Consider the following 21,516-nt stretch of genomic DNA (forward strand, 5'->3'; position numbering starts at 1 on the left):
ATATTACTTTCCAGAGTGGAGTATAAATAATAAAAAATAAATAATAAACAAAAACAAAGAAATAATAGATGATTACTCTCCTACTTAAAAATTCTTGATAACTACGCCTACAGGATAATGTCTTTAGCATACCATATAAAGCCACCCAGAATTCTCCTTGTGTTTTATTTATTTTTTATTGGATTGTAGTTGCTTTACAATGTTGTGTTAGCCTCTGCTGTACAGCAAAGTAAATCAACCATACATGTACATATATCCCTTCTTCCTTGGATCTTGTCCTCATTTAGTTCACCACAGAGCATTGACTAAAGTCTCCTGTGCTACATAGTAGATTCTCATTAGTTATCTATTTTATGTAAGTATCAATACTGTATATACGTCAATCCCAATCTCCCAGTCCATCCCACACCCACTCCTCCTGGTATACATACATTTGTTCTCTGCATTTGTGTCTCTATTTCTGTTTTGCAAATAAGTTCATCTAAACCATTTTTCTAGATTCTTCATATATGCATTAATTTATATCTGTTTTAATCTTTTTGACTTACTTTACTCTATATGACAGTCTATAGGTCCAACCATGTCTCTGCAAAAGTCACTCAGTTGTGTCTGACTCTTTGCAACCCACGTCCATGGAGTTCTCCAGGCCAGAATACTGGAGTAGGTAGCCATTCCCTTCTTCAGGGAACTTTCCCAACCCAGGGATCCAACCCAAGTCTTACACACTGTAGGTGGATTCTTTACCAGCTGAACCACCAGGGAAGCCTTTTATGGCTGAGTAACATTCAATTGTATATAGATGCTACATTTTCTTTATATCCAGGGAAAACCATAAATTCAGAAAGATACATGTACCCCAGTGTTCTTTGCAGCACTATTTACAATAGCCAGATCATGGAAGCAACTAAATGTCTCCATGTCTTTTTTTTTTTAAAAACTATTTTACACTGGAGTATAGCTGATTATGTAAAGAAAGCTGAGTGCCAAAGAATTGATGCTTTCGAACTGTGGTGTTGGAGAAAACTCTTGAGAGTCTCTTGGACTGCAAGGAGATCCAACCGGTCCATCCTAAAGGAAATCAGTCCTGAATATTCATTGGAAGGACTGATGTTGAAGCTGAGACTCCAATATTTTGGCCACCTAATGTAAAGAGCTGGCTCGTTTGAAAAGATCCTGATGCTGGAAAAGATTGAGAGCAGGAGGAGAAGGGGAAGACAGAGGATGAGATGGTTGGATGGCATCCCTGACTCAATGGACATGAGTTTGGGTAAACTCTAGAGGTTGGTGATAGACAGGGAGGCCTGGTGAGCTGCAGTCCATGGGATCACAGAGTTGGACACAACTGAGCAACTAAACTGAACTGAACTGATAGCCAATTAACAATGTTATGATAGTTGCAGGTGACCAGAGAAGGGACTCAGCCATACAAATACATGCATCCATTCTCCTTCAAAGTCCCCTCCCACCTGGACTGCCACAAAACATTGATCTCCGCCTTGTCTCTGAAATGGGCCTCAGCTCCCTCATCTTCACCCACTCTTTGCTCTCAAGTAATGCAGAATTATTTCGGTGCCCAGTATCTCTCATCTGCTTCCTACTTTCATGACCGTACTCAAGCTTTTCTCTGTAATATCTTCTCTACTACTTTCCTACTTGTACTAACTTGTGATTACTAACAATGTTGTGATCCACATATCAAATTTTGAAAGAGATGGGAATACCAGACCACCTGACCTGCCTCTTAAGAAATCTATATGCAGATCAGGAAGCAACAGTTAGAATTGGACATAGAACAACAGACTGGTTCCAAACAGGAAAAGGAGTACGTGAAGCCTTTATATTGTCACCCTGCTTATTTAACTTATATGCAGAGTACATCATGAGAAACGCTGGGCTAGAGGAAGCACAAGCTGGAATCAAGACTGCCGGGAGAAATATCAATAACCTCAGATATGCAGATGACACCACCCTTATGGCAGAAAGTGAAGAAAACTAAAGAGCCTCTTGATGAAAGTGAAAGAGGAGAGTGCAAAAGTTGGCTTAAATCTCAACATTCACAAAGCTAAGATCATGGCATCCAGTCCCATCACTTCATGGCAAATAGATGGAGAAACAGTGGAAATAGTGGCTGACTTTATATTTTTGGGCTCCAAAATCACTGCAGATGGTGACTGCAGCCATGAAATTAAAAGACGCTTACTACTTGGAAGGAAAGTTATGACCAACCTAGACAGCATATTAAAAAGCAGAGACATTACTTTACCAACAAATGTCCATCTAGTCAAGCATATGGTTTTTCCAGTAGTCATGTATGGATGTGAGAGTTGGACTATAAAGAAAGCTGAGTGCCAAAGAATTGATGCTTTTGAACTGTGGTGTTGGAGAAGACTCTTGAGAGTCCCTTGGACAGCAAGGAGATCCAACCAGTCCATCCTAGAGGCGATCAGTACTGAGTGTTCATTGGAAAGACTGATGTTGAAGCTGAAATTTCAATACTTTGGCCACCTGATGCGAAGAGCTGACTCATTTGAAAAGATCCTGATGCTGGGAAGGATTGGGGGCAGGAGGAGAAGGGGATGACAGAGGATGAGATGGTTGGATGGCATCACGACTCGGTGGAGATGAGTTTGAGTAAACTCCAGGAGTTGATGATGGACAGGGAAGCCTGGCGTACTGTGGTCCATGGGGTCGCGAAGAATCGGACACGACTGAGCGATGGAACTGAACTGAACTGAACTGACCAATGTTGTGGCATAAAGCCACATACGTTTATTAATGTTTTCTTACAGTTTCTTAGGTCGGAAGTCCAAAATCAATTTCACTGAGTTGAAATCAAGTTGTCCACAGGGTCCTGTGCCTCAGAGTCACTAGGGGGAAAGTACATTCCTTACTTCTCCAAGCTTTCGGTGGCTGTCAATTTCCTTGGCTTGTGTTTGCCTTATTTCAATTTCTGCTTCCGTGGTCCCATTATCTTCTCCTCTTCTATTGACTATCCCTCTGCCTCATTCTTATAAGGATACTTGTTACTGCATTTAGTGCTCATCTGGTAAAGAATTTGCCTACAGTGCAGGAGATCCCAGTTTTATCCCTGGGTTGGGAAGATCCCCTGGAGAACAAATGACTACCCACTCCAGTATTCTTGCCTAGAGAATTCCATGGACAGAGGAGACTGGTGGGCTACAGTCCATGGGATCGCAAAGAGTCAGACTAAACTGAGCTACTAACACTTTGACTTCTTGACTGATCATCTAGAGTAATATCAAGATTCTTCACTTAATCACAGCTGCAGGTACCCTTTTCCTGTAAAATTTAACATTTACAGGTTCCAGAAGTTAATTAGAACTTGATATCTTTAGAGGCCATTATTCAACCTGTTGAGCTTCCCAGGTGGCTCAATGGTAAAGAATCCGCCTGCCAAAGCAGTAGACACAGGAGTCATGGGTTCAATCCCTGGATCGGGAAGATTCCCTGGAAAAAAAATGACACCCTACTCCAGTATTCTTGCCTGGGAAATCCCATGCACAGAGGAACCTGGCAGGCAATAGTTTATAGGGTAACAAAAGAGTTGAAAATGACTTAGTGACTAAAAAACAACATATACTGTCATACTATAATACTTTAGCTATGTTTCTTTTATCTGTGCACCCAAGGCACCTTATGTTTACTTCAATTTACATTTCATATATTGGGTTGGCCAAAAAGTTCATTTGGGTTTTTCCATAACATATTCTGGAAAAAAATCTGAGAGAATTTTTTGGCCAACTCAATATGAACATTCAGTTCAGTTCAGGCGCTCAGACGTGTCCAAATCTGTGACCCTAAGGACTGCAGCATGCCAGGCTTCCCTGTCCATCACCAACTCCCAGAGCTTGTTCAAACTCCTGTCCATCAAGTTGGTGATGCCATCCAACCATCTCATCCTCTGTTTTCCCCTTCTCCTCCTGCCTTCAATCTTTCCCAGCATCAGGGTCTTTTCTAATATGAACATTAGATCTTGCTTAAGGTGAAAGGAACTTCCCAGTGGCTTAGTGGTAAAGAATCTGCCTGGAATGCTGGAGACACAAATTCGATCCCTGGGTAGGGAAGATACCCTAGAGGAGGGCATGGCACCCCACTCCAGTATTCTTGCCTGGAGAATCCCATGGACAGAGAAGCCTGGTGGGCTATGGTCCATGGGGTTGCAAAGAGTCAGACAAAGTCATTTAGTTAGCGACTAAACAACGTCTATGCATGCTTATCTATTACTGTGAAATGTGATCTTATCACCATTAATACATCAGTCTTAATTCTGAAAATTTTATTTTAATTTGGAATATTTATTTCTAAAGGGTAGTGCAAGGAATTGAGAAAATATGAGCAACGTATCTTTCTCACATTTATATTGTTCAGCAATATTATTTCTGCAGAATATGGACTTGATCTGGCTTTCTGTTGGAACAGCTCTGTTGCAAGATAAAAGCTGTTTTTGAAGACCACAGTCACTTTTGCAACTACCGACCAACTTCAAATGATTAAGAAAGAACTAACTAAAATTTTAGCCTACATACAACTGCTGAGAAAAACTAAAGTAGCTTCAGAGATTTCTTGTGTTTGTGGAAAGAGGACATAATTCCTAGAAGAGACAAAAAGGGTGACTAGCTGAGTCGTAATTACTGTTAGCTATCCTATTTTAACTATTATGAACATCGTGGGAAGCTAAAACCTTATGAAACAATAAACATCTCAAGAATAATTTAAAAGAGTAAAATAAATACTGAACCATTACCTTGAAAAGATAATTGCAATTATAAGTATACATGCTGAGAAAAATTAGCAAAGCCATTCAATTATTTAGTCTCACATATGCTTTGAAAACCCTTGAAAATTGGGGAGGTATTCATCATTTTTCTTTTACCACAAAAGGCCCATGTAATTTAGTTAATTACTACCATTACATATTGAATAAAACATTTCTTTAGTATATGATACCCAAGTGAAAGAGTCTCTCTCAAAGCTTGTTCTAAAAGTGATTTAGAATTAATAAAGGCATAACTGTCATAGGTCAATTATATTAATGATGTCAACTGACTTTTTAAATTGCTTGGGGATATAAAGATGAATATAAACATCTTTACCTAGTTTATATGCAAGTTATATACACACACCTATCATACAGAAAAATTATATATTGTAAATATATTAATATATAAATGCTTATTGTAACATAGGACAATAATGGTTCATAAAGGTAAAGTTTATTATGATGAGGATTATGTTCAGTTGTAAAGTCTACTGTGAAAGTTATCAAACTTTATCTTTTTCTGTAAATTGAAATTAAAGTATCATTAATTACATCATTAATCATTACAATTGTAATCATCATTACAGTATCAACAAACAAAAAAGCACTTTTCTTCATAGTAACCATTATTCACATTAAAATTTTGTATTGATAGTACTGCAGTATCATCATGATTTGTTTAGAGTTAATGTCTGGATTAAATAATTTCTTTGGAAGAGATTTAGAGGATTTGTGATTGCAGAGAAATTGTTTCTGATCTCTGGCTGGGAATGTTATCTGTGTTAATTTTACCATGATGAATTGCATAAAGTGCTTTGAGAAGAGAGAAAAGATAGAGCTTAGCAATCAAATGTTGTTCTGTAAAATTTTCCCTTTAGAGTCCTTACTTAACCCCAGTATAATGTGCAAATTTCCATATACCTCAATGCAGTTGAAATCTGTTAGCTGGTTAAAACATGGACTTTGTGAGATTAGAATATCATTTTCTTCTTCTTAAAATAAACCACTACTCTTCCATGGTGAATTTCCATATTAGCATGTAAAAGTATTCAGGAGTAATTCCATCTTAAAAATATTTGTTTCTTCTAAGACTTTTATTCCTTAAGTAACTTGCATTATAGTTAGAAGTAAGATGAGTACCTTGATTCTGATTTAAAATAATCCATTTGTATACAGATACTTACTGTGCTATGAATAAATCTACAAATGCACTCACCTTGGTAAGTAATCCCATGGGACTAACAGAACTGACACAAAAGTTCAATTACAAAAAATCATTAGATTGGGTTTTTTCTCTTTGGATTTGGATTTGTTTTGTTTTTTGTTTTTTTTGCTTAGGAAGAGTTTCCCTTCTTCAAGATTATTTGTAAGATTCCATATACATGTCAACTTGACGCTTTTCTAGTTTAATTTTCATGCTAAGATTTTTAATATTCATAATTTATTTTTCTGCATATGAGGTACAAACATAATTTATTAGTCAATGGCTTTTCCTAAAAATTTTGATATCTGTACAGTTTAATGATAGCACATATTAAAAACTTTATATTCATAATAAAATATGTATTCAATTTCTACATTTAAAACTTTCTTCTATTAATGAACACATCAATCTAGTCCTAATAAAATAGCATTTAATTATTTTTTGATGTGATTTGGCTCATAAGAGATGTTTTTTATTATTTTGCCTAAAAATTTCCCAATTATTCATGCATATTTCCTTTTCCAAAACAGGTTGTCCACATCCAATTAAACCGTCTTTGTTGGGATTCTAATAGTCATTGTATTTTACTTTCAGATTAATTTGATAGTAATTACACCACTGAGTCTTTCTATTCATATTTGTTTACATATTCAAAACTTGCTTTATATTCTTCAGTAAAGAATGAGAATTCATAGTATAAATATGGTACCTTCCCTTTTAGTTTTATTCTTCTTTGCATCCCCCCCCCCCCATTCTTTCTTTGTGAAAAGGACTGTATTTCTATCGTGTTAGGAGTTATCAATGATACTCACCTCATGAAGTTTCCCAAAGAATTAAATGTTATATACCCGGAAAACACTTTTTAAAATTGCTTGTTATTTTACTGTTTTAAACACATGTTAGCTGCTATTTTTATTGTTTTGAATTATTGCTTTTGTTATGATTATCTTTTATCTGACCACCCTACTGAATGACTTTAATGCATGCTAATAATAGATAGCTTTTGAACTGTGGTGTTGGAGAAGACTCTTGAGAGTCCCTTGGACTGTAAGGAGATCCAATCAATCCATCCTAAAAGAGATCAATCCTGGGTGTTCATTGGAAGGTCAGATGTTGAAGCTGAAACTCCAATACTTTGGCCACCTCATGCGAAGGGTTGACTCATTGGAAAAGACCCTAATGCTGGGTAGGATAGGGGGCAGAAGGAGAAGGGGACGACAGAGGATGAGATGGTTGGATGGCATCACCGACTCGATGGACATGGGTTTGTGTGGACTCCGGGAGTTGGTGATGGACAGAGAGGCCTGGCGTGCTGCAATTCATGGGGTCACAAAGAGTCGGACACGACTGAGCAACTGAACTGAATAATAGATAATAAAACTATAGAAAGCTATCATTTGTAGATAAAAATCATTTTGTCTCCTCTTTCTCATATGTGCTATTTCCTCATTATGTTTGATAGGACTACTGGTTCTGTGCTAAAGAGTAACAGACAGTATCTTCTTTTTAGAGGAAAGTTAGGAGCAATAATTATATAGGCACTTTTTTTATATTTGGATTTTTAAAAATTATAACCTTTATCACTTTGAGAAATCACCTGTTTTTAGATTACAATAGTTGTTTTTTTTTAAAGTAACTGTTAAATTTCATGAGATGCTTTACAAAGCATGTTACACATGCAGTTTTTCTCTTTCATCTTTGTAATGTATTAAAATAGTCTACCAAATGTCCTGGTGTTCACCCTATTCGACATTTTTAGAATATATTCTACTAGCTCATGATGCTTGGCTCTTTAAATAGATTTCTGGATTTGATTTGCTCTTATGCTTAGGACCTGGGATCTGTATTCATAAGTGACATTGGCTATTTCTTAGTTCTTTGTGTGTCTGTGTATACCATTTATGTCTGGTTTAGGTTATGATAGACACAGAAATGGTCTTCCATGGTGGCTCAGTAGGTAAAGAATATTCCTGCAATGCAGGAGATGTGAGAGATGCAGGTTCAGTCCCTGGGTTGGGGAGATTTCCCTGGAGGAGAAAATGGCAACCCACTCCTATATTCTTGCTTGAAAAATCCCATGGACAGAGGAGCCTGGTGAGCTACAGTCCAAGGGGTCACAAAGAGTCAGACACTGCTGAATACACACAACAACAAGACACAGAAATGAGTTGGAAACTATTTCATCTTTTCAAGATCTGGAACAGGATAATGTAGAACAAAGATACTCTCTCTCCTTGGATATTTGTTGTTATTCCATTACTGTGAATTTGAAGCTTTTGATGGAAATTATGCATCTACTCTTAACAGAAACTACAGAGAAATGAGATTAGCTGAGAAGGGCTGGTTAACCTGACTTTAGAGAAACAAATCTAAACAAAAATACAACAACATTCATGAACACCGGATATGTAATTAATTGCTTATTTTAGTGTTAAATATCCATCTCTTATGACCAGAATATGTCAGTACTTTGTTCATTGATAGATTTTTAGTACTGAGAGTAGTGCCAAGCCCACCTTTAATAAATTTATGTTCATTAAATAAATGAATAATAAATGCTTTTTGTTTGGTTGGGAATGGATGTTTCTTTAGGGAGGTTTGAGAAAATTCTAGGTAGTATAATAATCTGTCTTTAAGAATATTTTATTTTTAGCAACCTTTACGTGATGCTGAAAAAAATATATATATATATACATACACACATATATATGTATAGACACTCTGTTTCTTAGAAAAGTTTGTGCATGATTATATTCTCTTTGAGAGTCCCTTGGACTGCAAGGAGATCCAACTAGTCCATCCTAAAGGAGATCAGCCCTGGGTATTCATTGGAAGGACTGATGTTGAAGCTGAAACTCCAATACTTTGGCCACCTGATGCGAAGAGCTGACTCATTTGAAAAGACCCTGATGCTGGGAAAGATTGAGGGCAGGAGGAGAAGGGGACGACAGAGGATGAGATGGTTGGATGGCATCACCAACTCGATGGACATGGGTTTGGATAAACTCCGGGAGTTGGTGATGGACAGGGAGGCCTGGTGTGCTGCAGTTCATGGGGTCACAAAGAGTCGGACACGACTGAGCGCCTGAACTGACTGATATTCTCTTTGTTCAGGTTTATAACTTCACTCTGTTTCAATCCCATACTGCTTTCTTAACTAAATATACTTTGGGATCCAGTGGACATAAGGAAGAACAGGCTACAATGGAAAAATGCCGATAACAACCCTCCACATGTTATTTTCAGTGTCATGCTTGTTATGAAGTTAAGTTGTCCCTTCCTATCACTAAATATATTAAACTTTCTAAAGACATCAATCAGAAATTTCTTAGGAAGACTAGGATTTCTCCCAAAAGAGGAAAATCATTTAATTCTAAAGTATAATAAATCAGCTGATAAGCATCATTAAAAAAATCATTCTTGTTACTTTTAATACAGTGGCATGGATTAAAGAGAGAACAGTGCTTATTTTTAAAAGATTTTATAATTTGTAATAAAAGGAAAAAATCTAAGTTATTCATCTGTTACCTTGTTGATCCCACAAATTGTCGTATTCTATCTTGCCTTTTTTTCTCATGGAGTCTATTTCTTCTTTTGGAATAGATGCATCTCCCTGATCCCCGATCACTTTTTCTTTCCTCTCCAGAGGTCCTGTTCATGTTTCAAACTTTAGCTACTTTTTGAAGACTCTTCTATCTACTGATTTACTTTCTCCAGCTCTTCATCAAACCTCCATTTTAGCAATGATAATATTTATTATAATTCTGTTTCCATTTTTATCTTAGTAGATTGTAGACTCCAACAGGGCAGAAAATTTGTTATTAAATAATTTAATTGTTGATCTATTTAATTAAACTCAATATAACTTTAACAAAGAGTGGCAGTTAATCAATGTTTATTAAATAAATGCATTTTTAAGAAGCATGTATTTCTGCAATAGACCCAGCCTAGAAATGAAACTTCTTTACCTGGGTCTTAAAATGTAGTCCACAAAGTTTGAATCATTCTCTTTTTGTTGTACTCTTTTCTCAACTCTCAAATTTATATATAAACAAATGAGGAGAAAGAAAGAGAAGAAGATATTAATAATTTGGGTTCTTGGAGTGGCAGGGATCATTGGCAAAAAAAAAGGGTAACAGAGTGGTGATTGTGCATATCAGATTTACCCTTTTATTTCATAGCAGGAGTGAATTATGTCAGAACAGCCCTTCCAAATGTTCTTTTTTAAAATTCCTTTTTCCTAATTATAAAGTATTACATAAGGGCTTTCCAGGTGGCACTAGTAGTAAAGAACCTGCCTGCCAGTGCAAGAGGTATAAGATATGTGAGCTCGATCCCTGGGTCAGGAAGAGCTGGTGGAGGAGGACATGGCAACCCACTCCAGTATTCTGGCCTGGAAATTCCCATGGACAGAGGAGCCTGGCGGGCTACAGCCAATAGGGTCGAAAAGAGTCAGACACAACTGAAGCAACTTAGCACCGTACACAACTGAAGCAACTTAGCACACAGGCAGATCTCATCCTGTCTTTCACAGGAGAAATCCAAGAAAATGTCGCCTCAGCTATTAATAGAAAAAACCAAAACTAATCCAGTTATAGGATATTTACATGAATGTTTACCCATCCTCTAAAAACTTTCTTAATGAAGAAAGATTGTTTTTCTAAGTTCTAGGAGAAGGTAGATATTTTAGGTACATGAAAGTTGAATATGAGGAACTCAGTTTCTGTTAAGCTCTTAACTACTGGCTAAAGAAATCTTTGTGAGTCTAAATAGTAAGTAAGTCCACTTATTTTTTTTAAGAGACATGTTCAAAACTAGTTGAAAATATTTTTATAAGTTATTATTGGATGGTAGGAATATGGGGTGGAGTTGGCCTTGGGGGAATTAGAGAAGCAATAATAAAAAGGATGTTGGAAAACACATGCTTGGCTCCACTTAGGATAACTCCAGAAGACAGGACAGACCAAGAAGGAGGAGGAAAGCAAGATGAACGATGTGAAGCTTACTGTTTTGGGAGGTGAAGGAACAGGGAAATCTGGTAATTTTTTTTTTTCTGGTGTAGAGTACATAAAGAATGAGAAATATATTGACATAATATATATATATAAAACATGCATTTATAGACTTGATGTAACTATATATTATTTCTCAGTAGGAGTTTTCATTTTATAAGCAAGTAATGCAATTAACTCTGTATTTATAAAATGTATATACAGGTTGAAGAATATAACTGTTTGAAGTATTAATTTGTATCTTGTTCTACTGATGTTTAAAATAAGTAGGACCAACAGGAAATCCCTCCATCATGATCCCACATACTTCTCACTCTGTCACACCTGCCCCCACACCTGCATGCGTGTGTGCTAAGTCGCTTCAGTCTTGTCAGACTCTCTGCGACCCTAGGGACTGTAGCCCACCTGGCTCCTCTGTCCATGGAATTCTCCAGGCAAGAATACTAGAGTAGGTTGCCATGCCCTCCTCCAGGGGATCTTCCTGACCCAGGGGTTGAACCCACATCTTTTGTGTCTACCTGCATTGGCAGGCAGGTTCTTTACCTCTAGTGCCACCTGAGAAGCCTCAGTGGCCAAGCAGTGGTCTTGAAAAGATTCCTCTGGCCTGAGACTAAGTGTGGAGAGAAATGTGTGAAGGCCTGTGGATTATTTTTAACTTTTAAAAATTTATTTATTTTTAATTGAAGGTTAATTGCTTTACAGAATTTTGTTTTCTGCCAAATATCAAGATGAATCAGCCGTAGGTATACATACGCCACGTTACAGAGGAGGAAAAAATAAACAAGATACTTTGAAGGGAGACGGGGACATGGCTTTTTAAATGCCTGGGAACTGAGCAACACGGTGCCATGACCTTGGAAGCTACGCGTTTGTCTTTGTTACATGGTGGTAGTGAGGATGCTGCCAATAGAGTCACCTGAGCCTAGCGAATCCTAACTGGCCAGATCCAGGAGCTGCAGTAAGATAAACCAACACTAGAGGGCGATCCTCCGTTCCTTGGATTTTTGAAGTCCCTGTTTCCTTAGACAATCGCAAAGGTGTGATACTGTCCTGGCCACTATTATAAACATGTGGCACCTTGGAGCCACAATTAATTCGATGAAATAAAAAGATACCATAGTTCTTGCATCTCAGATTTAATAAGAAATCTGTCTCTGTTGCAAAGCTGAGTTTTCTTACATGTGTTTGCATTAGTGAATTACTTACACAGTGAATTGAGTGGGCAGCACAGTAAGATCACTTTTTTTCTAGCTTCCTAATTTTTACGATTTTACGATGCTAATCTTACTGATTATTATTTAGACCAGAATTTAGTAAAATTTCGAGGTCTTCATTACTACTTGGTAATTTTTAAGCCAAGAGATAAAACCTTACGTGCATGTGTGCTGTGCTTAGTTGCTCAGTCCTGTCTGACTCTTTGAGACCCCATGGAATGTAGCCCGCCAGGCTCCTCTGTCCATGGGATTCTCCAGGCAAGAATGTTGGAGTGGATTGCCATTTCCTCCTCCAGGGGATCTTCCCAACCCAGGGACTGAACCCGAGTCTCCCGCATTGCAGGCGGATTCATTACTGTCTGAGCCACCAGGGAAGCTAAGTTGTTATTTGTGCCTTAAAACTGATAAGACCTTAAATTCAGCTTGTTTTGTTTTGCAGCCCTTATAGTAAGGTTTCTTACCAAGCGCTTCATTGGAGAATATGCTTCTAATTTTGGTAAGTCGCTGCTTTAGACTTTTTCACTCTAAAACTTCAGCTTCATCAATTAACATCAGTGCGTGTGTGCTCAGTTGCTAAGACTCAGCTGACTGTTTGCGACCCCATGGGCTGTATGTAGGTCACCAGGCTTCTCTGTCTATGGGATTTTCGAGGCAAGAATACTGGAGTGGGTTCCATTTTCTTCCTCAAATTAACATCAGAAAAGCATTCTCATAGAATCTTCCATTTTTGCACTTTTAAGCAACTTGTTTAATTCATGGACTCTGATTTTAAAAGCCCAAATAAGTATTTTAATTAAATATTCTTTCATGATAAAATTTATCCAGTTTTATGTTAACTAAGATACATTAGAAATCCAGTTGATTTCAGTCTAGAACTAGAAAAACCTTAAACCTGGGACCCACCCATCTGCACCAACCTTTGCAGAGCATGTGAGTGCGGGGGTTTTGTTAAACTGTGAAGCAGTTTTAAAATTAAAGCAACATCTGCTGAGAGATAAAGACAAATTAATTATAAAAGCACAAGTAACTACAAAATAAACGCTTATGTTTATTTAAAGCATTTAGTTAATAAATGCTTATTTTCACAAGACCATGTGAAAATAACAGGAAAATTATGCTTTGATTAAAGATCATATCATAATTATGTAGGTTGCTTATGTACGTTTCAGAGAAATTATGAAACAGCTGCCAGGGCACCTTGATATAATCTTAGGATCATTTCACTAACTCTACTATAATTTTGTTATTTTTATCAAAATTAGCATGACATATGGGAAATGCCACAGTGGGGAATTAATAAAAAGTGGGGAATTTTGCCAGAAGTTTGAATATATTTTTGGCTCAACCATTAATCTATATAATGCTACTAATATCTTACCTGATTGAAGGCATGGTGGGGAAAGGTTTTTTGTTTTTTTAACAAGAATGAAGATTTTAAGAAATAGAATTGGGAGAAAGGGAAATTTTTTTTTTCATTCAGTAATACTTAGAGTAATAAGTTATGATTGCAAGTGTTTTTCATGAGAAATAACAACAAAAATCTTTAGCATTCATTTATGAGGTAGCATTATTAGAGTATTTTAGAAAACAACCTTGAAGTATTGCATTGTGTTGTCACCTGCATGTAGCCAACATAATATTTTGGTTCAGGTGACGCTGTGAGTGTTTTAGGGCAAGCTCTTGAGAACTGATTATAGAAAGAAAAAATATATAGAAACAAATTCTTATTGTTTCATTTCTCAGGTCAACAACCTCAGTCATAAAGGGCCAGATAACACATAAACTAGGAGTAAGGCATGAGAAAGTGTTCCAAAACTATAAAACAATACACACTTACAAAGAACAATCAACAGCAACAACAAAATTAAATGTCACCTGAATCTTTAATACAATATAGTTATGTAAGCAAATGAAGTATACATATTTCTGGCTATTACTCCTCTATTAAAAAATAAGACCTAGAGACATTTATAAAGACAATCAAGTGAGTTAAAGGTCCACAGCAAGATTAATTAGCCAAAAAATGACCCTATGTGTAAATGAAGGCTACAGGGGGAAATAAGAAAATTCTAAAATGTTAAGAGCTGGTGACCCCTGCTGGCAGTTTTTGAGTGTTGAGAGTAGGTATTTTAAAATGTCTCAGGAGAAAATTATATAGCTCATGGATGTTGTTGTTTAATCTCTCAGTCATGTCTGACTCATTTGCAACCCATGGATTGTAGCCCACCAGGTTCCTCTGTCCATGGGATTCTCCAGGAAAGAATACTGGAGTCTGTTGCTATTTCCTCCTCCAGGGGATCTTCCTCACCCAGGGATTGAACCTGCATCTGCATCTCCTTCATTGCAGGCAGATTCTTTATGGCTGATAGCTCATGGTAGTAAGCTTATAAAGTTTAGAATAAACTGTTTGAAAACATATTTTAAGATTTAATGAAACAGTAACAAATTTCATTCTGTGTAGCCTAGAAGGATCTCAGAATTTACCCCTGGGCTTCCCTGGTGGCTCAGTGGTAAATTATCTGCCTGCCAATGCAGGAGACACAGGTTCAATCTCTGGTCCAGGAAGATCGCACGTGCTGCAGAACAACTAAGTCCATGTGTCAGTATGCAATTCTAGAGAGAGGTAGGTCTTGTATGAAAACACTGGAGGGACAGTTACAGAAATGAAGTCTTTCATTCATTCAAGAAATATTTATTGAACACCTGCCATATGGCATATACTCTTCTAGAGGCTATAATAACGAACAGACTAATATATAGGCACAAAAACATGTCGGTGAATAGGTATAGTGGAGAAGTTCATTTTTAAGAAATATATATACAAGCAAATATAGCAAATACATGTTTTTTTTGACCACTATCAATAAAGAAAAGACACTAAAACTAGAATATGACAGGGTGAATTTATAGGGCTGTATTTATATTTGGCTGATCCAAATATAAATCCATGTTTTAAAATTCTGGAGTTTGTCCATACTGATAATAAGTATATGCATATTTTGCAGAATCTATCTATAACAAGCATTTATGTTTGGAAGGGAAGCAATTGAATCTAGAAATATATGACCCTTGTTCTCAGGTAAGTAAAACAAAATACTTTTATGTTTTCAATCACGATTTGAAAAAAGATAAGATAAGGGTAAATGCACAGTTGCTAGCCTTAATGTTGAAGTTACTTCCCAATTTTAATTATTAAAAATTTAAGAAATTATTTTAGTGTTATATTATCTAGCTTCTCTGTAAAGTTATGACAAAATTATCATGTTACAGATATCTTTAAAATAGCAATATTATTATGCTTTCATAATATATTTTTATCAGGTCACAATGTAACTGTCAAATGCTAATAGTTTAATGGCTTATTAATTCAGTTTATATGTTTGCTAAGTTGCATTTGTTGATAACTAAACCACTGTCGATAAAACCAAAGTAAGAAGGATTTTGAGTACAAACCCCTTTATTCAAACACAAAAAGTTTAAATATAATTATATAAGCAAGAGAAGGGTGGCCAGCTGTTCAAGATTTCAAAACACCTCTGTGGGATAGATTTTGTTGGGTATGGCAAACATCCTTCAAATCTTTTTTGCTAAACCTTAATCACTATTGTTGCTTTACTGATTTAAATCTGGTACCAAAAAATCCATACATATTCTGTTCACTAATATAGAAGATACTGTCTCCTTTCAAAATGTGTGAGGATATTGAGGTTAAAGGCAATTATTAGGGCTCATCAAATTTTCAGAAAAAGAGGTTTTTTTTTTTTTAGAAAAAAAAATTATCAAATGAAATAGATATAACTTTATTATAGTTCTTTATTTTTTTAAAATTTTGATCAGTTTTGATACAAGAAAAGGAGTGATACAGAGAAACTACAGTTTAGAAAATACCAGTATTTGCCTTACTGAATTCTCTTCCAGGTAAAATGGGTCTCCATTAATAAACTGTCTGTGGAAATACAGGGATCCAATCCTACCACTTACAATGTGCTTGATTTATTTTCAGCCACAGAAAGCAAAATTTTCCCTCACAAGTGAGCTGCATTGGGCAGACGGGTTTGTTATTGTGTATGACATCAGTGACAGGTCTTCCTTTGCGTTTGCAAAAGCATTAATCTACAGAATTCGGGAGCCACAGACAAGTCATTGTAAAAGGTGAGGTATTTTTCATTCCTCTCTACTTTCTTTTTAGTAAATCATCATAGAGCTGTAAGCATCATTAGGAAGGGTTTAATACAGGCTTCCAATTACAAAATTTAACAGCCCTGAACAAGCCACCTTCCATTCCACAGGAGTTACACGTGTAGTAAAAGGAATAAGATGAGAATACTTTATATCCTGAGTGACATCAACAGTTACTTGCCCCGAATAAATGACTGTTTTACAAGACAGCTTCTATTGTTAACATGACACTCACTTGCAAAATAATAGTCCTTTGTACACAAGATATTTCCCTTTCCACCTTTCTTTTTCATTCCCACAAAAATGTTAAGGATACTTAATAAATCCAGATATATTACATTTGGCATTCAATTCCTAGTCATTGGGTTTTCCAGTCTATCAAAGCAAAATAGACTGAATAATCAAACCATTACAAATTCTAAGTATGAGACTACATTTTTCTCCATTTCACCTCCTAAAATAAAGAGCCAATCTACAATGCCCTATTGTTAATGTCTTGACACAAGTCATTATGCAGGAAAACAGAACAATGCCTTAGACTATTTTTGCATTAGTAAAACCTATGAATTTTCCATTTTTAGTTTTCCTTTATTTTTAAATTGTTTTATCCTTTCCCTTTAAAATAGTTATTTTTGTTCCACATGCTGATGTAAGGGATTCTTTGTGCTCTTAACCAGATTTGCCCTTCTCTAATACCACGCTAATCTGGGAAGCAAAGAAGCACAATATCATTCCTGAAAATTGGTGTCTGTGATTTTCATACCTCTTTTAAATGCCCATTATCAAGAAATAATCAGATAATAATTGATAAGGGGTGTTCCCTTAGAGTCACTTGATGTAAATTCTTGTTTATATCTGATCGACCTTGGGTAAACCCTTTAATTTCTAGACCTTCTTTTTCTGATTATAGAACTGATGGAAACATGGTAGGAGAAAAGAATATGATTTTACTAAGAAACCTCAGAGCTCTGATTTCCTATAATATTACTGATTTTGAGGGAATTCAATTGTTCCAAGTGTTAAATACTTTATGTTTAAGCACCATAACTTTGGTAAGGGTAAGTAATTAAAATTACTTTGCTATTCTGTCATATCAAAAGAATCACTCAAGAAGAATTAAAAAAAGGTATTTTAAAAAAATCCCTATATTTGACATTTTCAGGCAATCTTCTTAATATATTGATCAAATAATTCTTGGGTATTTCTAGTTTTCAATCTTTAAGTAGAGTCTATTTCCAAATCGCTTATCTATAGACAGAAAGAAAATATGGCATTGTTTTATAAAATTATATCTGCTATTTGTGACTTATACTTCAAAATATTTCATTTATTCTTCCCCATTAATTCTTCACAGTAATTTTCTGACCTATATGTGTGAAAGTCGCTCCATTGTGTCCAACTCTTTGAGACCCCATGGATTGTAGCCTGCCAACCTCCTCTGTCCATGGAGTTCTCCAAGCCAGAATCCTAGAGTGGGTAGTCATTCCCTTCTCTAGAGGATCCTCCCAACCCAGGGACAGAACCCAGGTCTCCCACATTGCAGGCAAATTCTTTACTGTCTAAGCCACCAGGGAAGCCCAAGAATGCTGGAGTGGGTAGCCTATCCCTTCTCCAGTGGATCTTCCTGACCCAGGAATCAAATTGGGATCTCCCGCATGGCAGGCAGATTCTTTACAAGCTGAGCTACCAGTAAAGCCCTATATAAAAGATACTATTAGTATATGCACTATATAAAAAGGTACTATTAGTATCATCAAGAGTCTAGTGTTAGACATGCAATGCTTTTTCCTTGATGGCTCAAACCATCATGTGAATAAAACATACTCTGGTAGTTCTATACAGTGTCTCTTGAGATGGTATTGAAGACTTTTCATTTTCCCATTTCTTCCCTGTAGTAGATATCTTGGCACTATTTCTTGCCATTTAAGGACTAGTAGCCATATCGTATTCATCAAATGAAACTCTGCTTTAGAAATGTTGCACTGTAACCACAGAGATTGTATTGATATTTGCCAAAGACATTACCTTAACAAAGAAATATATTTCTTAAATAAATCAGAAAAGTTGTACAAAGTTACAAGATAGTAAAACTTTCTTTAGAATATGTTATAATGAATATTAACAGGGAACAAACAGTGATGAGTACTGAATAATATTTTTCCTTAAGAAAACTGTATTTAAATTGTTTAATTAGTAAAGAAGCAGTAGCTAGTCCTCTTTCAATTGATAAGAAAATGGAAAAATAATGCTTAGTAAGCATCTTTAATAAAAGATGCTTTCATTATTATTATTATTTTTATTATAGCCTGGCATTGGGGTAGGTTTTTTATATACATCTTCATTCTGGGTGATGAGAACTATTTTACTTTTTTTTTTTTTTTAACATATAAGAGAACTGAAAATGGAAAATGATGTCACACTCATGTCTTGTTAGTAAACAGAGCCATAGTTCCAGGAATAGATTTGTGCCACTTCAAATCTTATGCTTTAAGAGTTTTGTTGGGTCGGTGTCATTTACTACATTTAATCTAAAATCCCTTTTATGAGTAAATGAGGATACACACACACGACTACAAATACACACAAACACAAATAACACACACAATATTTTTTCCTTTTTTGGGGGGTCTATAATTCTTTTTTATACAACCCTACGTAATATATAAAAAAAGAGTTGTTAAAACAGTCTTACCAAAGAATTGTGTATCTGTATTTCAGAGCTGTGGAGTCAGCAGTACTTTTGGTGGGTAACAAACAAGATCTCTGTCATGTGCGAGAGGTTGGCTGGGAAGAAGGGCACAAACTGGCAATGGATAACCGGTGCCAATTCTGTGAACTGTCTGCAGCAGAGCAATCTCTGGAGGTGGAAATGATGTTTATCAGAATTATCAGGGACATCCTGACAAACTTCAAATTCAAAGAAAAGAGAAGATACAGTGGATCTAAATCCATGGCCAAGCTGATCAATAATGTATTTGGAAAGAGAAGGAAATCTGTTTAGTAGACATGTGATCCTGGGGGATTTATTATATCAGAGAGTTTCAAACATTTGTATGGTAATTAAATTTACCTTTTGTGTGCAACTAAAACATTCTCTTAGAGATGTGAAATAATTGACCATGAACCACAACTGTGTTTTCAAATATATAATTTGCCTTTTTGGTTGCTTGTATCTTATACATTTTGCGTCACACTTAACCTTTTCTCTATACACAGAATAATATTAGTATGATCTAACGGTGGATTACTGTAGAGTTTACCTTGCCAAATAAACCCTGCTTATGTAATTTTCTTAAACTACCATTCTTTAGGGCTCAGTTACCTTTATAGGAGAAGGCAACGGCACCCCACTCCAGTACTCTTGCCTGGAAAATCCCATGGATGGAGGAGCCTGGTAGGCTGCAGTCCATGGGGTCGCTAAGAGTCGGACACGACTGAGCGACTTCACTTTCACTTCACTACCTTTATTTTATATATGTCTTTTAAATGAAATATATAGTTATATTCACCTGGTAGCTCAGCTGGTAAAGAATCCACCTGCAATGCAGGAGACCCTGGTTTGATTCCTGGGTCAGGAAGATCCACTGGAGAAGGGATAGGTTACCCAGTCCAGTATTCTTGGGCTTCCCTGGTGGCTCAGCTGGTAAAGAATCTGCCTGCAATGTGGGAGACTTGGGTTCGATCACATGGTTGGGAAGATCCCCTGGAGAAGGGGATGGCTACCCAGTCCATATTCTGGCCTGGAGAATTCCATGGACTATATAGTCCATGGGGTATCGAAGAGACATGACTGCAACTTTCACTTCACTTCTTCAATATATGACAGAGCTTAATTTATCAATTTGTAAAATTCAAGATCTATTTAACAGAAATGCATGGATTTAATTTAGAAAGTGTATTTATAATAAAGCAGTGAGTTATTTAAGATCACACAAGTTTTTTTTTTTTTTTAACAGCTAAGGCCTTAAGAAGTTAAATTCTGGGGAAAGAAGAAAGTCAGATGAATGGAGAAATTAGCATTGGCATATATATGCTACCATATGTAAAATAGATAGCTGGTGAGAAGTTGCTATATAGCACAGGGAGCCCAGCCTGGTGCTCTGTGACGACCTAGAGGGGTAGGGTAGAGGGAGGGGAGGGAGTCTCAATAGGGAGGTGATATATGTATAATTATGGCTGATTTGTATTGTTGTTTTGCAGAAACCAACACAGCATTGTAAAACAATATTCCCCTAATTGAAAAATAAATAAATTTCTTACCCATAAGTACATAGTTTATAGTTGGCTTGATGATGAAAAAGTCTGCCTTTCTTTATTGTATACTATAGTAACAAGGGCAATTTTCATAGAGTAATTAATTATACAGCTAAGATCCTTTTTATATTAAAAGATTAGAGTTTTTTTTTTAATTTAAGTTCATTTGGAAATCTAGATGTCTTAGGGGAAGGAAAAGGTAAAAATTAGTTAGTAAATATATAAGCTTGAAGCCCTTATTGTCCTGAAGCAAGTATTGCATGAGATAAAAACATTTTGGGCCTTCTACCATTACATAGGGTACGATTCCCCCACCCCACCTGCCCCAGAAGTCATCTGTCCACCTCCTGGACTGCAGCGCCCCTTCTGCCATCCTTGGTGAGCCTATCGACTGCTGCATTTCAACTTGCAGGTCGAGGCCTGATTTCAGCCAAATCACTGATAAGTAAGGTTTGATTTCTGAGAAGTTAACCTGGACATACATGCAATGCTGCTAACATTGAGTTATGGAGTTAACACTGAGAAATGGAATATTTCCTATCATATCAGTAAACAAGGATGTCACAGTCATCAGCAGTTGCAGCCCTCCAATGTGAGCTGGTGAGTCCTGAGGAAACTCAGGAAGGAAAAGAATACCTGTCGTCTAGCAGCCACTCTCTGCAGCCATTCTCTGTAGAGGCTCTGCAGGGAGCCCTGGGGGAACTCAGGCTGTGAAAACACAGGATAATGGCCCCAGATAACTGAGGTGCATATGAAAAGAAGGGCTCTTCGAGGAGCCCTGGGGGAACTCAGGCTGTGAAAACACAAGATAATGGCCCCAGATAACTGAGGTGCATATGAAAAGAATGATTTCAGTGAGTCCATATATAGAAA

General features: G+C 36.5%; 1 protein-coding gene across 5 annotated transcripts in view; it reads left to right on the plus strand.

Moving 5' to 3' along the window:
- RERGL (RERG like) overlaps positions 1–20,655 on the plus strand; it is a 44,905-nt gene extending 24,250 nt beyond the window's left edge. For 3 of the 5 annotated variants that reach the window (XM_081483343.1, XM_081483346.1, XM_081483342.1), the window contains 5 exons: positions 10,924–11,022; positions 12,650–12,706; positions 15,216–15,289; positions 16,214–16,362; positions 19,108–20,655. In XM_081483343.1, coding sequence (XP_081339469.1) covers positions 10,971–11,022; positions 12,650–12,706; positions 15,216–15,289; positions 16,214–16,362; positions 19,108–19,390 — 615 coding nt within the window. In that variant the 5' untranslated portion in view covers positions 10,924–10,970 and the 3' untranslated portion in view covers positions 19,391–20,655. Of the gene's footprint in view, positions 1–5,956; positions 6,001–9,098; positions 9,249–10,923; positions 11,023–12,649; positions 12,707–15,215; positions 15,290–16,213; positions 16,363–19,107 lie in introns of those variants that run through there. The other 2 variants (XM_081483344.1, XM_081483345.1) reach the window with 2 other exon arrangements.
- The last annotated feature ends 861 nt before the right edge of the window (positions 20,656–21,516 follow it).

This window comes from Giraffa tippelskirchi, chromosome 4, assembly GCF_054371585.1.
Source record: "Giraffa tippelskirchi isolate mGirTip1 chromosome 4, T2T-mGirTip1v1.2.pri, whole genome shotgun sequence".
Taxonomy (NCBI): domain Eukaryota; kingdom Metazoa; phylum Chordata; class Mammalia; order Artiodactyla; family Giraffidae; genus Giraffa; species Giraffa tippelskirchi.